This window comes from Meriones unguiculatus, chromosome X (genome assembly GCF_030254825.1).
Source record: "Meriones unguiculatus strain TT.TT164.6M chromosome X, Bangor_MerUng_6.1, whole genome shotgun sequence".
Classification (NCBI taxonomy): Eukaryota; Metazoa; Chordata; class Mammalia; order Rodentia; family Muridae; genus Meriones; species Meriones unguiculatus.
This window is the reverse complement of record NC_083369.1, coordinates 145,663,055-145,680,183: the sequence shown is the minus strand read 5'-3', so window position 1 is coordinate 145,680,183 and position 17,129 is coordinate 145,663,055. Positions and strand designations below refer to the sequence as shown.

Sequence of the window (17,129 nt, the reverse complement as noted above, 5' to 3'; positions counted from 1 at the left end):
TTTTAATTATATTTTAATAAATATAAAACAGTGCATGTTTATAATAGAAAATAAAAAATGCAAGAAGCACACACAGATTTAAGTTCAAAATAAGTCTATCCCTATTGAGCACGTTTTGAATAAAGAAGAGGGTGTAAACACACAAAATGTACTTCCATCCACACACCTCTTTTTTTCTGTTAATTGACTGATTTACGCATGGAGGATGGGCTGTGCACCCATGTCTGGGGTTGTACTAGCCCATACAGGCAGGCTCATGTAGAGGCCAGAGATCCATGTCAGCTGCTCTTTTGCTTCTATACATTATTCTTTGAGACAGTCAGTCTCTCAGTCTCTCACTCAACCTGAAGTTTGATGCTCTGCCAAGGCCTGCTGACCATCAATTCCCAGGGTCTGCCTTTCTCTGTCTCATAGCAGTGAGGTTACATTATATTGCACCGGCATGCCAAACTTTTACATGGGTCTGGGGGTCTGATCCAAGGTCCTCATGTTTGCATAGAGGCACTTTGCCTATTGAGCCATCTCCCCAAACCATATCTGCTTTTTCTACACAATACTATCACAGGCACTTTCTCCTAAATATTGTCTTAATGGCTATATCTTATTCCACTGTGTGTTATTTCTTTAAACCTTTCCTCATTTGAATATGTTCCACAGTTGGGATCAAACTATAAAATGTACCTTGACCACCTTTTTGGTTTTGTGTATATCTTTCCCTTCACCCATTGTTAATCAAAGGAACATCTACAGTAGAGCAAGAAAGACATAGAGAGAGGAGCTCATGGGTCATTGGGTTAGTCTGTTGTTGTCTGCCATGAGGAAATTTCCAAGGCTGATTACTTATTAGTGAAAAGAGATTGTCTTAAAGCAGCTACCAGCTATGAAATGAAAATGAACTTAACTTAGAGACTAAAGATGTTAGGGAGAAAGAAGCCAGGTCGTTAAAGAGCTGTTGGGACTAATACAGCAGAGAAAACTGGCACTGACAAAACATTATTTGATATTCATACATGCATGCAATGTGTGTGGATTCTGTGCCCTTGATGGAAGGGGTACTTTGAGACCATTTTCTAATCTCTGGTTGCCTGTCTTGGGTCTTCATGGAAATAGGACCCTGAGTCCTGCGTTTCAGTATATAAATTCCTTTGTACATCAGATTTTTCCAGCATAAAAGCAGCAGGCTAATAGCAGAAGTGAGACACTTTCTTACTTCCCTGAGAAACACAGGCAGCTTGTTATGACCGTAAAAGTTCTCTGAATCATGGGACAAACTGAAAGGAGAATTTTTGCCATAAAATGACGTGTCAGATGTATTACCCACACTAAAATGTGAGCACCATGCAACCATCTTCTCCACTGCAGAACAAAATTGCCCTCTTGTGGCAAGTAATGAGTTTGTTCTCTGTGTCTTACAGCAGCACTATCTCTCTGAGCCAGGGAAGTCTTAGGTTTCCATTTTAATGGTACTACATGGCAATTTAGATCTTGTTGATTTTGAACAACCTTCTTGTTTCCCAAGAATAAATGCTATTGAATACTGTAAGCACACCTGAAACCTGATAATAAATAAATCACTTAACCATCTGTGAATACTGAATCTTGGCCTATCTTGTGAAGGAAAGGAACTTCTGCAACCTGGAAGTCTTGAAAAGAAGCCAAACAAAAACATTATGTTCTCTTAATTTCTTAAGCTCTCTAACCCAAATTGATATTTCTGTTGATACTTATCTCTAGTGCAGGAGGTTCAGTGACGCCTTATGCAATTTTCTTTTTTCTTTTGTTTTGCAGGGCAGGGAAAAAGGGAGAGGAAATTGATTTAGTTGTGGCTTCAAATCCACGTGGAATTAAGTTACTTTTATTATTCCCTTTCCTTACAATCCCAACTCGCCTGGGCATATCTATGAACTTAACAAGTGTTCTGTTTTGTTTGTAACCAAGAGAGTTGCAAAAAAATTTAGCTGATGTTTAGGGTGTTGCCCTACTAACTGGTCAAGTGTTAAAGGAGATCTAGGTATCCATTTGTAAGTGGCCAGAGACAAAATGGCCACTCTGAACTGCTGCTTTCTTTGATGGGCTTTGTCAACTTCGTCTTTCCTGAGTGACAATCACTGGTGTGAACTGTTACTAGGAAACAGAGCCTGAGTCTATGGGCTCTATGACTGTGGTGGTTTTCTAATTCACACGGCTCCTTTGGCTAATTTTAGCAACATTTTCAGAGTTATTAGATAATAATATTGGCTAATATAAGTGGATTATCTGTCACAGACCCTGTATCCCTAAGGCTCAGAAAATACTGTAAAAGAAGAAATGCAAAGATGGTCAATTCCAGTAATTGGGGGACTGCTGCAAAATAGTATCTTCTGGGCATGGCATGACCTTTGAACTCACAAATTCACAATAGTTGTTGCTTGTGAAACATTAAGTCAGTTACCATTCCATCATGGATGGGAGAGGAACTCACAAGGCCCCACCCTTAGGTGAGGAGCTATTAACAGTTGATGGCTACTAGAGGAGGTTGTCCATGCTTCAGTAGATGGTCCCATACCCATGCAAATATGGACTCTGGGTTATAAAAACAGGACATGAGGCTCTAGAGATGGCTCAGCAGTTAAAAGTTCTGGCTACTCTTTCAGGGGACCTGGGTCTAATTCTCACCACACGTGCAGCAGCCCTTAACTGTCTGTAACTTGAATCACAGGTAACCCGGAGTCTATGGACACTGACATACATGCAGGCAATACATTCTAGACATTAGTGAAAAGAACAAAAATAGGATATGGGCAATAGAGAGGGATTAGCAGTTAAGAGCATGTCTTGCTTTTTAACTTCCTGAGTTCTTTATATATTCTGGATATTAACCCTCTGTCAGATTTAGGGTTGGTGAAGACCTTTTACCAGTCTGTAGGCTGTCGTTTTGTTCTGAGTACAGTGTCCCTTGCTTTCCAGAACCTTTTCAGTTTCATGAGGTCCTTTTTATTGATTGTTGATCTTAGAGCCTGTGCTATTGGTGTTCTGTTCAGAAAGTTGTCTCCTGTGCCAATGAGTTCAGTCCTCATTGAAAAAGGAAAACAGGGTGGACATCGGAAGAGGGAGAAAACAGGAAACAGTACAGGAGCCTACTACAGAGGGCCTCTGAAAGACTCTACCTAGCAGGGTATCAAAGCAAATGCTGAGACTCATAGCCAAACATTGGGCAGAGTGCAGGGAATCTTATAAAAGAAGGGGGAGATAGAAAGACCTGGAGGGAACAGGAGCTCCACAAGGAGAGCAACAGAACCAAAAAATATGGGCACGGGGGTCTTTTCTGAGACTGATACTCTGACTCAGGACCATGCAAGGATGTAACCTAGAACCCCTTAACAGATGTAGCCCATGGCAGTGCAGTCTCCAAGTGGATACCCTAGTAAGAGGAACAGGGACTGTCTCTGACATAATCTAATAGGCCTGCTCTTTGATCACCTCCCCCTGAGAGGGGAGCAGCCTTACCAGGCCACAGAAGATGACGATGCAGCCACTCCTGATGAGATCTGATAAACTAGAATCAGAAGGAAAGAGAGGGGGACCTCCCCTATCAGTGGACTTGGGAAGGGGCATGGAAGGAGATGAGGGAGGGAAGGAGGGATTGGGAGGAGATAAAGTAGGGGGCTATAGCTGGGATGCAAAGTGAATAAACTGTAATTAATAAAAAATAATTTAAAAAGAATACTTGTTGCTATTACTGAGAACCTAGATTTTATTCTCAGCATCCAAATGGCAGCTCACAAGTCTGTAACTCTAGTTCCAGAGGATATGATATCCTCTTCTGGTCTCTGAAACTGCTGCACACACCTGGCACATATACCTACATGCAGGCAAAACACTCATATACTTGAAATAAAACTAAGTTTTTTTAAACACCCCTTTTTTTAAAAAATGGGAAAAGAGATTGGGATCCTTTGGAGTTGGAGTTTGAGGAAGTTATGAACTGACTGGAATGGGTGCTAGCACAAGGAGTATGTACTCGAAGTCACTGAACTGTCTCTCCATTTCCCTATTTCCTGTTTTTAAGATGAACATTCTTCTGAATCTATTTCAGAGCCTCCCACTTACCACATTCTATGAATGCATAGCTAGCTTAGAGAATAATACTAAAAAGTATAGTTTACTTGTTTTAGTAAGACACATTTTTTTCATATTGTTTCTTTCTGCCACTCTAATAACCCAGTATAACTCCTTGTCATAACAAATTGTTGCTAGGAAAATGTTTGCAGCTTTGTAGGATATAGAGAAACCCTGAGACTATAAGCCTGTCAGTGTAGCTGAGATTGTCAGCACTCAGCCTCACCAAGTCTGCAGGTCTGCTCAGGCCCCAGTATTTTCCTACACACATTTTTTTTTTTTTTTTTTTTAGATAAGGTTTCTCTCTGTAGCCTTGGCTGTCCTGGGCTCACTTTGTAGACCAGGCTGGCCTCAAACTCACAGAGATCCTCTTGCCTCTGCCTCCCCGGCTGCTGGGGTTAAAAGCGTGTGCTACCATACCTACTACATTTTCTAATTTCTTTACGTTATATTTTTGTTAGCTTACGTTGTGAATTTATAGCTATTTATGAGTCACTATTTCTTCACCCTAAGGCTCCAAGTAGAAATTGCAGATCAAATTTTTGTGACAGTGTTTGCACAAATACATTACTATCACCAAAAAAAGACAAACATTTTTTAAAATATTTTTATTAGTTTTTTGACATGCAATGTATTTTTATGCGTGCAACATATTTTCTTCTCTTTATTTCATCCATCTTAACAGAGTGGTACAGCAGTCTGTTTTCATGAGATTTTCCTGTCCCCTATGTTCTCTGAACCTGTTCACCTGGAACCCTGACACAGAAATAATATCAAAGTGACATATATAGCTACTTGGCCCACACCTGCACTGTCTTTGGGGATTTTTATACCCTGTAGGTAGAATGACCTGTAGGTATATGGTAAAGACCCATTTAAACTTCATCAGAAGACACTGTGATGCATTATTTTCCCAGGATCACACTGTCATTCTTCCAAGGAAGGCCTTATTATGTCCATGGCTCTCCTCTAGCTGGGGACCAGAAACTACGTGGAAGCCCATAATCCATGCTCCCAGGGTCCATAAAGAGCAAATAAGCTACTTCGCAGAGGTATTTATGACTCCAGACACACAGACGAGAAAGAGGGATATGGAAGACTGCTGTGAGAACCATTACCTCCACCCCACCCCTCCAAAAATAGTAACAGCCTAGACAGGAAGCCATCTGGGAGAACTCTTAGAAACTGTGATAGGATGCCTGGGTGTCTCCCTTCATAGGAAATGACTTCCAGCAGGAAGACTCAGCTCCATTTAAGAAGCAGGCCAGTGAGAATTTGACCACGCCCCTGTGAATCTAGAGATGGCACAAATTGCACCTGTTTTGTTTTTGTTTTTTTTGTTTTGTTGCTTGGGAGAGGTAACAAGGATGGTGTGGAGGACGGGAAAGAACTACAAAGTGAATGTGATAAGGGTGTATGATATGAAATCCCTAGAGTCAATAAAAATATTATGTTGGAAAAAAAAAAAAAAAGAGACTCCTTCATAGACATGGCTTATGGCCATGTCTAGATGGTCCTTCATTGAAATTCTTCCTCCCAGGACACTCTAGATTTTGTCAAGTTGACAATTAAACCAACTATTACATATATGTATTCATATATTTGTGTATGTGCAATTACACCTTTTTTTGTATAATACAATCTGATGGTAATTGGTCATCCTGTAGTATGTATATGATGTTGTAATATATAATAGAAAATTCAGTGTTTAGTATTATTAGCTGTATATAACTTATAGATTCATTGTGTGTGTTTTGGTGGAAATCAAACAGGGCCATAGGTATGCTAGGTTCTGAGCTACAGTGAAATTTTTATACAATAACCTAATTACAAAATACAGTGTCCATCAGATATTAATTTCCATCATGTATATGAAAGCATGAACATTATTTAAATCATCTCAAAGGGGTGTAGCTCAGTAGTAGAACACTTGCCTAACATACACAAGGCCCTGAAACTATCCCTAGCACCCACACCACACACACACACACACACACACACACACACACACACACAGAGCACACATACTCAGAAGGCAAATACACACAATATATTGAAAGCAGTGTTTCTGATGTCTTTCTAACAGAGGGTGGCTGCCACTTGATAGAGACGAAGACCTCATCACCGTAAGGTGAGGCTAAGATGAGCATTACCAGCGACGAGGTGAACTTTCTGGTATATCGCTACCTCCAGGAATCAGGTAACCAGCTTGCTTTTCTGTAGGAAGTTGGTTTTAAATATGCCTTGGGCAGAACAGTTGACCACCAGTGCAAGCCAGACTATCGGATCATCAAAAAGACCTAAGGACTCTCTTTGAAAGAGTGTTACAGTGACGGAGAAGTGGTTTGGGTGGATGCTTCATCCTGGGTTGGAGTGGGGTCGTACATGATCTTTCGTCTCATGACAGAAGAAATCAAGAGTCATTGAGCCAAGTATCTTGACACATGACTTTAATGCTAGCCCTTTGGAGAAAGAGACAGATAGATCTCTGAGTTCAAGGCGTCAAGATGTTGCTTCAAGGTATATAGTTAAGAGGCTAGATACATGTCTTTTATTGGCAAAATAAGCCTTGTGGGTAGCAGCTGTTATGCCTAGAGAACCTTCGCTGGAATAGAACGCTACTTTGAAATGATCTAATGTGATTTTAATTCTCAAACAAAACACTTTTTTATTCTCACAACTTGAAGATATTTAAGACCTACAGAATGACTAGTGAACCCCATTTTGGTACCAACCCATGTAACTCAAACAACAAGCTACTTCAGTCCAGTTAAAAACCTCCAATGTTCATTTCCCTGGTGGAGAATTGAAGTCTCTGGTGACGCTGTTGCCAAGTGTCTCCTTATGAGGGCTATGTGGGGAGTCAATCCCATGTCCCCTGGCTTTGGTGACCTATTGGCAACCTTTGACATACCTTGGCTTAAAGCTTCATCACCTTGGTCCCGATGTCCAAATGTCCCCTCCTTTCCTTTAAAAAAAAAAAGTCATATTGGTCTAGGGTCTCAGCATATTTATTTTAATAGGTTATGACTGCTATAAATTTATTTTCAAATGGTCACTCTCTGAGCTATAATGTGTCCCTACTTTCCAGGGTTGCTTTCTTTTGCTATTAGTAAATATCTCAAGCAAATCGAATTAAAGAAGGAAATGTTTTTTTCTGTCTTTCTGAAGTCTTAGTGCATGGTTGTTTTGGTTCCATTGTTTTTCGGTCTGTGGTATGAGAGAACATGGTAGGAGTATGTGGTGTGGCAAAGTAGCCCACCTCATGGCATCCAGGAAGCAAAGAGAAAATGATGGAGAGGAGTATCCCCAATATCCCCTTAGAAGTCACACTTGACTTCTTCCTATTAGGCCCCACTTCTTTTGTTGTTGTTTTGTTTTTTTTGTTTGTTTGTTTTGGTTTGGTTTTTCAAGACAGGGTTTCTCTGTGTAGCCTTGGATGTCCTTGGACTCACTTTGTAGACCAGGCTGGCCTGAAACTCAGAGATCTGCCTGCCTTTGCCTCCTGAAGTACTGGGATTACAGGTTTGCGCCACTGCGCCCGCCTTAGGCCCTACTTCTTTTTTCTTTTTTTTTTATTAAATTTTTATTATTTATATTTATTACAGTTTATTTACTTTGTATCCCAACTGTATTCCGATCCCTCATTCCCTCCCAATCCCTCCCTCATCTCCTCTCTGACCCTCTCTAAGTCCACTGATAGGGAAGGTCCTCCTCCCCTTCCATCTGATCCTAGCTTATCAGGTCTCACCAGGACTGGCTGCAATGTCCTCCTCTGTGGTCTAGCTAGGTTGTTCCATCCACAGAAGGTGGGGAGATCAAAGAGCCAGCCACTGAGTTCATGTCAGAGACAGTCCCTGGTCCCCTTACTAGGGTACCCACTTGGACACTGAGCTACCATGGGCTACATCCAAGCAGGAGTTCTAGGTTATATCCATGCATGGTCCTTGGTTGGAGAATCAGTCTCAGAAAAGACCCCTGTGCTCAGATATATTTGGTCCTTTTGGAGCTTCTGTCCTCTCCAGGTCTTACTAACTCCTCCTTTCATATTAGGCCCCACTTCTTAAAGACTCTATATCACCACCCAATTGTGCCACTGACTTGTCACTCAAGCCTTTAAGCATATGGGTCTTTGGAGGACATGTCACAGCTAAATGAGTGCATTCTTCAGTGTAAGATATAGTTAACTCCTGTTAAATCCTCTTATGTTGAAAATGCCAGTCAAATTCATTTAAGGCATGGGTAGATGGTCTGATGGGTAAAGTGCTTTCTGTGCAAGTATGTGGATCTGAGTTCGATTCCCCACCTCCCAGGTAAAAGGCAGGTTTGCCATCAAAGCCTGTTTCTAATCACGTATTGGTGCTCCTTGCTTCTCTGTGTCTCCTGATTTTTCTCCTTGCCTGCTCAACCCTAATTCAGAAGCTGAGCTTCTATTCTATAGCTTTTCCCACACCCCTTGTCACTCACAGCTCCATGTTCACATTTCCAGCCCACACCTCCCTCCCTGCTTGGCTCTCACCTACCTCTGCTTCCCCCTTCCTGCAGGTTTTTCCCACTCTGCCTTCACGTTTGGGATCGAAAGCCACATAAGCCAGTCCAACATCAATGGGACACTAGTGCCACCGGCTGCCCTGATCTCCATTCTTCAGAAGGGACTGCAGTATGTGGAGGCAGAGATCAGCATCAACGAGGTATGTTCATTTCTCAGAATATGGCAGAGTTCTGGCTTCCCTTAGCAGATCTGGAGAATGTGTCTATGATACGATTCCAGTACACAGGTCTGGCATACATACGAAGGTACCTGGGGAAAAGTGGAGCCTATAAACATGACACTGCACCATCAGCTAGCTTTTGGTGCCCCCTTGTGTGGGTTTGCAGAATCTCAAGATGTTGGCTGATAAAAACAACCAATTCATTCTAACCGACTTTCATTTATGCTGGACCAGGGTTTTGCATGAGCAGACAAGCTCTCTTTCTGATTTCCCTGGGCAGATTGGCCAATAAGGGAAATCCTACAGAGTACTCATGGAGAATCTCTATTTTCTGTGAAACTGACAAGGGCCATAACCAGAGGGAAATTTGGACAGCAATTATGTTCTCTCTCTGCCCCTCCCCCTTTCTCCATGTTTCCTGACTGAGCCTTGGAGTAAGTGGTATAGTTGTCCAATTTATAGCTTTGCATTCAGTGTTCATTTGTTTTTTGCATTTTTACCAGTTATAATTCTCTGTAGTGAATACCATCCCCTGGGGGAAAGAAGCTTCCCTGACCAAAGCTAATAAAAGCAATCATCTATGGACTTAAACCCAGATATCTAGCATTTGATAAGCACATCAATATCTTCCCTAGCTGCAGGGTTTTGGCCAAGTTTACAATACCGGGTACGAATTCTCACTTGGGAAGCAGTTCTCAAATCCAATCAGAAAGCAGTTCATTACCCTCATAACATCCAGGCCACTGTTGTATGAGTGGACACATATTCCCCGGCAGGTTGGTGGGATAAAGCATGTAGAGTTCACAGCTGAGTGGCAACTCTTTTTTAGCAGTACTATTGTTTTAGTGGTCTATGGCTTCTAGGAGCAGCTTTAGCTGTGCATGCAGGATACCTCTGTTCATACTTTGTTCTGTTTTATTTATTTTTTTAACTTAGAAAATAATACGTTTCTTTACTGATGTATTTTATACGTACTTCACATGCCACCCCTCTCCTTCCCTGAATCCCACCATTAGAAATTTTTTATCTTCCAAGAGGCTTTTTGTTTGTCCGGGGTTAGATAATCTTTATCACATGTTTCCAGGCACTGGGGAAAAAAATAAAAATGAACTCAGACAATAGGTTTTAAATGTGGCAGTTTTTTTTAAATTATTATTATTGTTATGTTGACAGTGACCTCTTTTTTAATTCATTAGTCAATTTTTATTTTGTGTGTATGTATGGGTTGCCTATAGGCGTGTCTGCACATCATTGAGTTTCTGGTACCTGCAACAGCTAGAACAGGGCATGAAGTTGCCCCAGATTGGACTTACAGATGTTTGTGTATACTGGGAACTGAACTGAACAAAGCGCATCTAGAAGAGCAGTTAATGCTCTTACCTGCTGAGACATCTCCCCAGCCATGTGACCATGTTTTGTGACACCGTCATCTGTTTGCTGTGAGTCGCTATGGAAGAAGGAAATGACATGGAAGGCTCAAGACTTGTCAACCTCAGCCATGCAGGGCCAAAATCCAGGGCCAAGTGGCTAGATGGGTGAAACTGTATGTGCCATGTTGTATTATTTTCCACATTGTATTAGAATTTTAAAAAGCCCACCTGGGACAATGTGTTGTTTAGCTAGGATTCAGCTGAAACTTGTGCCTTTCCATTTCTGAGATAATTGAAGTTCAGAGCATATGGGAGCATGGTTTTTCATCCAGCAGACAGCCTGGAGGCATGTGGAGATTCATGATTAAAATATTTGGAGTGTTTCCTAAGGAAAGAACTTCCTGTGTTTTTAAGGATGTGTGGAAATGTATTCGTGGTAGATGGAAACCAGACAAAGTACAGGTTTCTTTTCATTCATTTTAGAATCAAGTGACCATGTTGCCTAGTTGTATTATGATGCTAATTTCATCTCTACACTAAGCCTAGGGGGGTCATAGAGCACACTCAGGTCGACCCGAGTACCAGGAGTTGTATTCGGAATGGTGCAGTTGTCTTTACATTGGGCTCATTCTTTCTTCATCGCTAATAGTGGTCATTGCAGAGATGCCCAGTCTGGTGTAGCATCCAGTCCTAATTTCTTTCAGTCTCAGCAATATACCTTTGTGGTTCATGGATGCCACCAGCCTTAGCACTACACCATTGTGGAGCAGAGGAGGGATTTCCAGATCACCTAGGGATGATAAGCAGCATGACCTGCTTCCCCACTAGATGACAGTATAATCCCATGTTCCCAGTGTTGACAACATTGAGACTTGCCCTTTAAGGAGGCAATTCTACTCTACTGGTTGAATAATCACTACATTGATGGTAGTAGATTTTGTCATAGTATAAAAGTAAACCTGTTCAGATACTCTTAATGCCCAAATTTAGCTAGGCATGTATCATATCTCCACTAAGGAAGATCTTCACTGCTAGCTCCCCATGAACAGTCCTTCTCCTCATCCACTTACCTATCCCTCTTTGTCATCTAACCCTGTCCCACCACAAAATTTCTTGCACTTTATTCCTAGTCCATGCCAACTTCTGTTTACTGGCAGCTGATGGGTAACACGTTACTTTCTTTCCTAGGATGGCACGGTATTTGATGGGCGTCCAATTGAGTCCCTATCGTTAATTGATGCTGTGATGCCCGATGTGGTCCAGACAAGACAGCAAGCCTTTCGGGAGAAGCTTGCCCAGCAGCAAGCCAATGCAGCAGCTGCGGCGGCGGCTGCAGCCACAGCCACAACCACAGCAGCTACAACACCAGCAGCTGCTGCTCAGCAAAACCCACCAAAGAATGGAGAAGCCACCGTGAATGGGGAAGAGAATGGAGCCCATGCAATAAGTAAGAGAAGAATTTCTGGACTTTAAGAGACATGATTTTGTTTGTGTGTTTTTCCTTTCCGATCTGTGTTTAGTTGAAGGTATGCTTAAAGTGCTGCCTGCTGCCATTCTGTTAAATTGCTTACTGGGCTTTGCTTCCTATCTGTCCACAAGATCTCCATCTTCTAGGATTTCAGTCACATCCCTTGGTTTCAGGAAATTTTGCACCTGTGGCTATGTCCACATCACAAGGCAAGCTTCCATAAATATGTTACCCAACATAAAAATACATCATTTGCAGTGCTCTTCAGTCTCAGCATCCTACCAGTGTCCCATGCTCAGGATCTTAAGATAAACTGTGCTATAAATCAGCAAGTCAAGGTAAAGTTCAAGAGCAGTAGGCCCAGACATGGGCCATTACATTGCTTTTTCTTTGTAAACCCCCAGCAGTTTAGCCACTATTAGGTAATTGTCCAGGAGCATTTATTTCTAGAGTAGAGTCAGCACAGGTGAAGTGGTGTCCACATGAGCCCTGCACCTGGACAGAGCAGAAGTGAACGTGTGCCTTAATGTACAGTGGCAGCTCACACACATAGAGCAGGGTTGTTCTGTGTGCGCCCACAGCTCTGGCGGTTGTTCATTGTGCTTCCTAAAGGTTTAAGCCCTGGTGCCATCTACTGAGGTTTATGATTTCCACAGCATCTTGGGCCTGGTGCACCTGGGGTGCTGAACTTGGCCTTCTCATTAGCCAATGGGGTGCTACGCCATCTCATTAGCTTTCTTGTGTGAGTCTCTTGAGAGTGGCAGTATGAGATAGCTTTTTGTTCTTGTAATGACATACCTGAGGCAACTAGTTTAGGAGAAAAGGCTTACTTCAGCTCGTAGGCAATGCATACATATGGCCATGACCTCGGTGGAAACTTATGGTGGAGGGCCATTCTGGTAGACAAAACAAGTCAGAGCAGACTACAGATGGCTAGCAGTGACTTTCTACTAGGCACCACTTCTTAAAGGTCCCATCACCTGCTTTTGTATCCACATGCGGACAGCAAGCTTCCAGCACACAAACACTTTGGGAACAAATATACAGCATAGTACTGTCAAATCAGAAATACAAAATGTACACCAAACTGCAGAAATTCCCACTTTTGTGCTCATTATATGTGCCCTTGACACATGACAACAAAGTACTTTTAAAACAGTAGTGCCTAAGGATGCATTTTTTAATGGGTTTGGTGAGCCATGTATATTTTCATGTTTGCTTGGTAGATAATCATTCAAAACCAATGGAAATAGATGGAGACGTTGAAATTCCATCAAGTAAAGCCACAGTCCTTCGAGGCCATGAGTCGGAAGTGTTCATTTGTGCCTGGAATCCTGTTAGTGATCTACTTGCTTCTGGGTAAGAATTTGGGTCAGGAATGCACCTGGGTCTGGAGGATGTGAGGAAGCTCACTCTTCCTTGGAGTGCTGCCTTGAGAAAAGCACACCTGTTTGTCATATCTTCCCAATGTGTGAAGAATAAGGAACAAGCTGTTTTGTGCATCCTGTACTGTGGGAAAGCCAGTGAGTGGTCTCAGCCATTTCTATGTTTGGTGGGGAGAAAGGCAGACACATTTCAAGTCAGCAAGCAGAAGGAGGTGGCTGAGGAAGAGGGGTGGAAAAGCAAGGCACATGCTAATGATGTGAGAGCTAGCCATACAATAGTCACATTTTCCTATTGAACCAGAGTCAAATGCTCTATATTGGTTCTGCAGATCTGGAGACTCCACTGCAAGGATATGGAACCTTAATGAGAACAGCAATGGGGGCTCCACACAGCTTGTGCTGAGGCACTGTATACGCGAAGGAGGACACGACGTTCCCAGTAATAAAGACGTCACATCATTGGACTGGAATGTAAGCAGCTTTTGCCATCCACATGTTCAAATGAAGTGAATGCAAACACAGAGAAACAGTTCTGTTGTCATATCTTCCACCTTGGGATACTGGTACCAGGGGCTCATGATCAGGTCCCAGTGGGCTGACAGCAGCCTGGGAGTGGGAAGTTGTCCCCATCATCGTGAACTTGTGTTGCCTCTGTGAGAGGGCTGGCTCTGTCATACAGGCCCATGTGGGAAGAAGACCCAGGAAAGCACCCAGATAATAATGCATATTGTCATTTTCTGTCCCCCAGAGCGATGGGACACTACTGGCAACAGGTTCCTATGATGGTTTTGCAAGAATATGGACAGAAGATGGTAAGTTCTGCATCCCTCATGTTGAGTAAGATGGACTTTGTGTGTGATCCTGGAGTGAAAAGTTTGTGACTGTGAAGTCACCATGCCTGTGTTTTCCTATCTCAGGTAACCTAGCCAGCACCTTAGGTCAACATAAAGGCCCCATCTTTGCCTTGAAGTGGAACAAAAAGGGGAATTATATTTTGAGTGCTGGTGTAGACAAGGTGAGTATCAACTTTAAATACATACCTTTTTATCTGTGAATGTGGATTTGTTTTTTAGTTTGTAGGCTTCTTTGGCAAAGTAACTCATTTAGCCTGCTTGTATCTTAGGTTTGAACTTACTGCTGACTTTGAACACTCTATCACCCCATAACACATTTACCTCTGTAGACCTTCATGCAGAATGTGCTCTTGGTCCAGTGATGGAAAGAGAAAAGCACTCCAAATGGAGTTTATTAATACAGGAAACAGTATACTGTTACGGGTATTTCTCTGTTGGCTTTCATCCACTGAGCAATTTTTAGTCATAGGCTCTTTTTTTTTTCACTCCCCTGCCTTTACCTTAGTTCACCTATTAACCCCTGCTTCCCGCTGTAGATGCCAGAATCCTCTGAGACCCAATACAAGTTTCACAGAAACTCATGGAGCTGACCTAGAGTTTGATTTTTCTCAATCCACACTTTGGATTTTGGATTTTAGGGCTGTTCTACCTGTTCTCCCGGTTCATGGAGTGACAGGGGATTGTTGGAAATGTTCATTTCTGCAGCACGTCCTCTGGAACAAGGTTCAAAGGACACATAGATGTGCCTTCTTATCTGTTACTTAATGGTTTTCTGGGTTTGGGAGCTGAGGGAAATGTTCCATAAATTTTGGTAGATTTCTCACATACATTGGTGAAGGCTGCTGTTTATCAGTTGCTCTCATTAATGTAGCATCCACATTACTGAGTGTGAAATGCACATTGTACATGAGAGACTTAGGTCAGAGCTGTAAAAGTGACAACTGTTGTATAAATGTTTTACACTGTTGCATGTATAGGTGATAACAATTTGGCTATATAGAGGCATAAAATATGATAATGTTAAATTAATTTCTTAGGAGGAAAGGGGGCAGATTGTCTTTTATGGTACAAGATATCCTTCTAGATAGTTCTTTGAGAATAATAATAACTAACTTTTCCCCTCCGTTTGCAAAACACAGACAACAATAATTTGGGATGCCCACACAGGAGAAGCCAAACAACAGTTTCCTTTTCATTCAGGTGGGTTTGCTCTTGGGGTTATGCAGAGGTAGCCCCAGGAATTTCTTAGTTATTTAAGCTTGTGTGATATTATAGAAGAATAGAGATATATTAAGACTTTGGGACTTAGGACTACTGTGAAACAGTATTGGCAATAAGAAAAACAAAACAAAAGCCAGAAAAACAAAAACAGACAAAAAAAAAAAAAAACTTGGTACTTCCCTTTTACACATAACTGGGCCTGTCCCTGAGGGCATTTTTTTTTTCATAGAAAGGTGGGGGTCTCCAAAGGCATTTTATGCTTGCAAATTGGAAGGACAGGGTCTTTAAGGTCTTTCAAGGATGGTTTTCATGCTATGAGTACAGCCAATTCACACTGGAGATGTTATTCATGGTCAATAGGCATAACTCCTGGAGATGCTTTTATCTGAATCACTGAGCTCTATATTCCATTAATCAGGCAACTGTCCTCTCTTTCCTCCTGCCTTGCAGCACCTGCCCTTGATGTGGACTGGCAGAACAACACTACCTTTGCCTCATGTAGCACAGACATGTGCATTCATGTATGCAGGCTTGGCTGTGATCGCCCAGTCAAAACCTTCCAAGGACATACTGTAAGTTTCAGTTCAGATGCTCAGGGTTAGGGGTTGTGAGAGTGTGGTGGGGGAACCCTCTTTTCAGTGCCAGCATCAAAAATTAACTGTGTAAGGGAAACTACTACTCATCTTTGCTGCTGAGAATCTGTGACTGTCCTGAGTGGTGGAATTAACCCAGCTATGGTATCAGTGGTCCTGGGAATACCTCAGAGTAGCTATCAACTAACCCTCTGTTTGTTATGTCCTATACCTGTTTCTCTAAACCCAGTCTATTTCCCAGCTTTTACTAGGGGCACATGTTTTCACTTTGATTTCTGTTGTTCCTGCTTAGACTTTACCTTTCTCATACCTTGCCTCCTGGCTCCGTAAATGGTTCTCACTGATACTGATTGCTGGGAAGTGGTCTACCTACATGTATCTGAACCCGATGCTTCTTGAGACCTGTGTGCTGGTTCTGGTTGCTTCCCTGGATGTTTGACTTGAGATGTGGAAAGATGGCAAGAGAGAAAGCTCTGCTCGCAGGAAGGAATTTGTGCCTCCATGGGGAATTGGAGATGGGTCAGCTGGGGACAGACAGGTCATGGAGAGGTCTGCCTGTGAGGTTTTTCTACAGCTGCAGTTGGAGATATGCATACTGCCTCATTTACACTTGGGCTCACAGATAAACGCGCACTGACATGTACACCATCTGTGCTGCTCTGTAATCACACCTTCTTATCCTGTGGTCTGATAATAGAGAACTTTGCTCCTTGTATTCCCAGCTTCTTCCAATTTCACACCCTTCAAAACTTGGTATGCTTACAGAGGGAATCAACCACAGCATTTAGAGGTATGAAATTATTTAGAAAATAATCTGGCATATGAAGTTGTTTGTTAGGCCAAGAGATCTAGCTTGACAGAGGAGTCAGTTAATGGCAGAAGTATTCCCAAGAGCACTCTGAGGAAACTCCTAGACAATAAATTTTTCCATCTTTCCCTCTGCCTCTTGCTCCTCATGCTGTCCCTGCAAGTGTTCCTTTATATAAATACATCCCCTTCTCCCATCTGAAATAGAAGCCTCTCTCCTTCAGTCTTTGAGTCTCTGGTACTCAAAAACCAAGAAAACCTGGCAGTTTCCTTGTTGTATGGCCCCCAGAATCCAGATGATGAATCCAATGAGTTTTATTGGGGTTACTTACAAGAATTTGGGTGAAGAGTTACTTATAGAAGTAGAAATGCCTCAAAGACAGCTGCATCACCAAAGCTCACCCTAAAATGGGTGACAGCTCATGAAAGCTAGAAACCTGGAGCTACCCTCACAGCCATACACCATTTTCTGTGTGGCTCGGTTGATCAGGCAGCTTGTCTAGTCTTTGTTTCCTCTAGGCAGTTCATCTGGCATATGCTTCTATGCTTTTTCTGAGAGAGGTTCAGCAGGCTTTTCTGCTTATACATATAATCCTATGGTGAGAGTTGGGGAGCTAGTGA

The 17,129-nt window shown here is 42.3% G+C and overlaps 1 protein-coding gene across 3 annotated transcripts in view; it reads left to right on the top strand.

Annotated features, from left to right (window-relative positions):
• Tbl1x (transducin beta like 1 X-linked) overlaps positions 1-17,129 on the top strand; it is a 174,858-nt gene that overhangs the window by 146,246 nt on the left and 11,483 nt on the right. For all 3 annotated transcript variants that reach the window (XM_021659465.2, XM_021659464.2, XM_060375185.1), the window contains 9 exons: positions 6,185-6,298; positions 8,644-8,789; positions 11,369-11,627; positions 12,875-13,007; positions 13,363-13,504; positions 13,782-13,845; positions 13,951-14,048; positions 15,027-15,087; positions 15,559-15,680. In XM_021659465.2, the coding sequence (XP_021515140.1) occupies positions 6,241-6,298; positions 8,644-8,789; positions 11,369-11,627; positions 12,875-13,007; positions 13,363-13,504; positions 13,782-13,845; positions 13,951-14,048; positions 15,027-15,087; positions 15,559-15,680 (1,083 nt within the window). In that variant the 5' untranslated portion in view covers positions 6,185-6,240. The remainder of the gene's footprint in view (positions 1-6,184; positions 6,299-8,643; positions 8,790-11,368; positions 11,628-12,874; positions 13,008-13,362; positions 13,505-13,781; positions 13,846-13,950; positions 14,049-15,026; positions 15,088-15,558; positions 15,681-17,129) is intronic.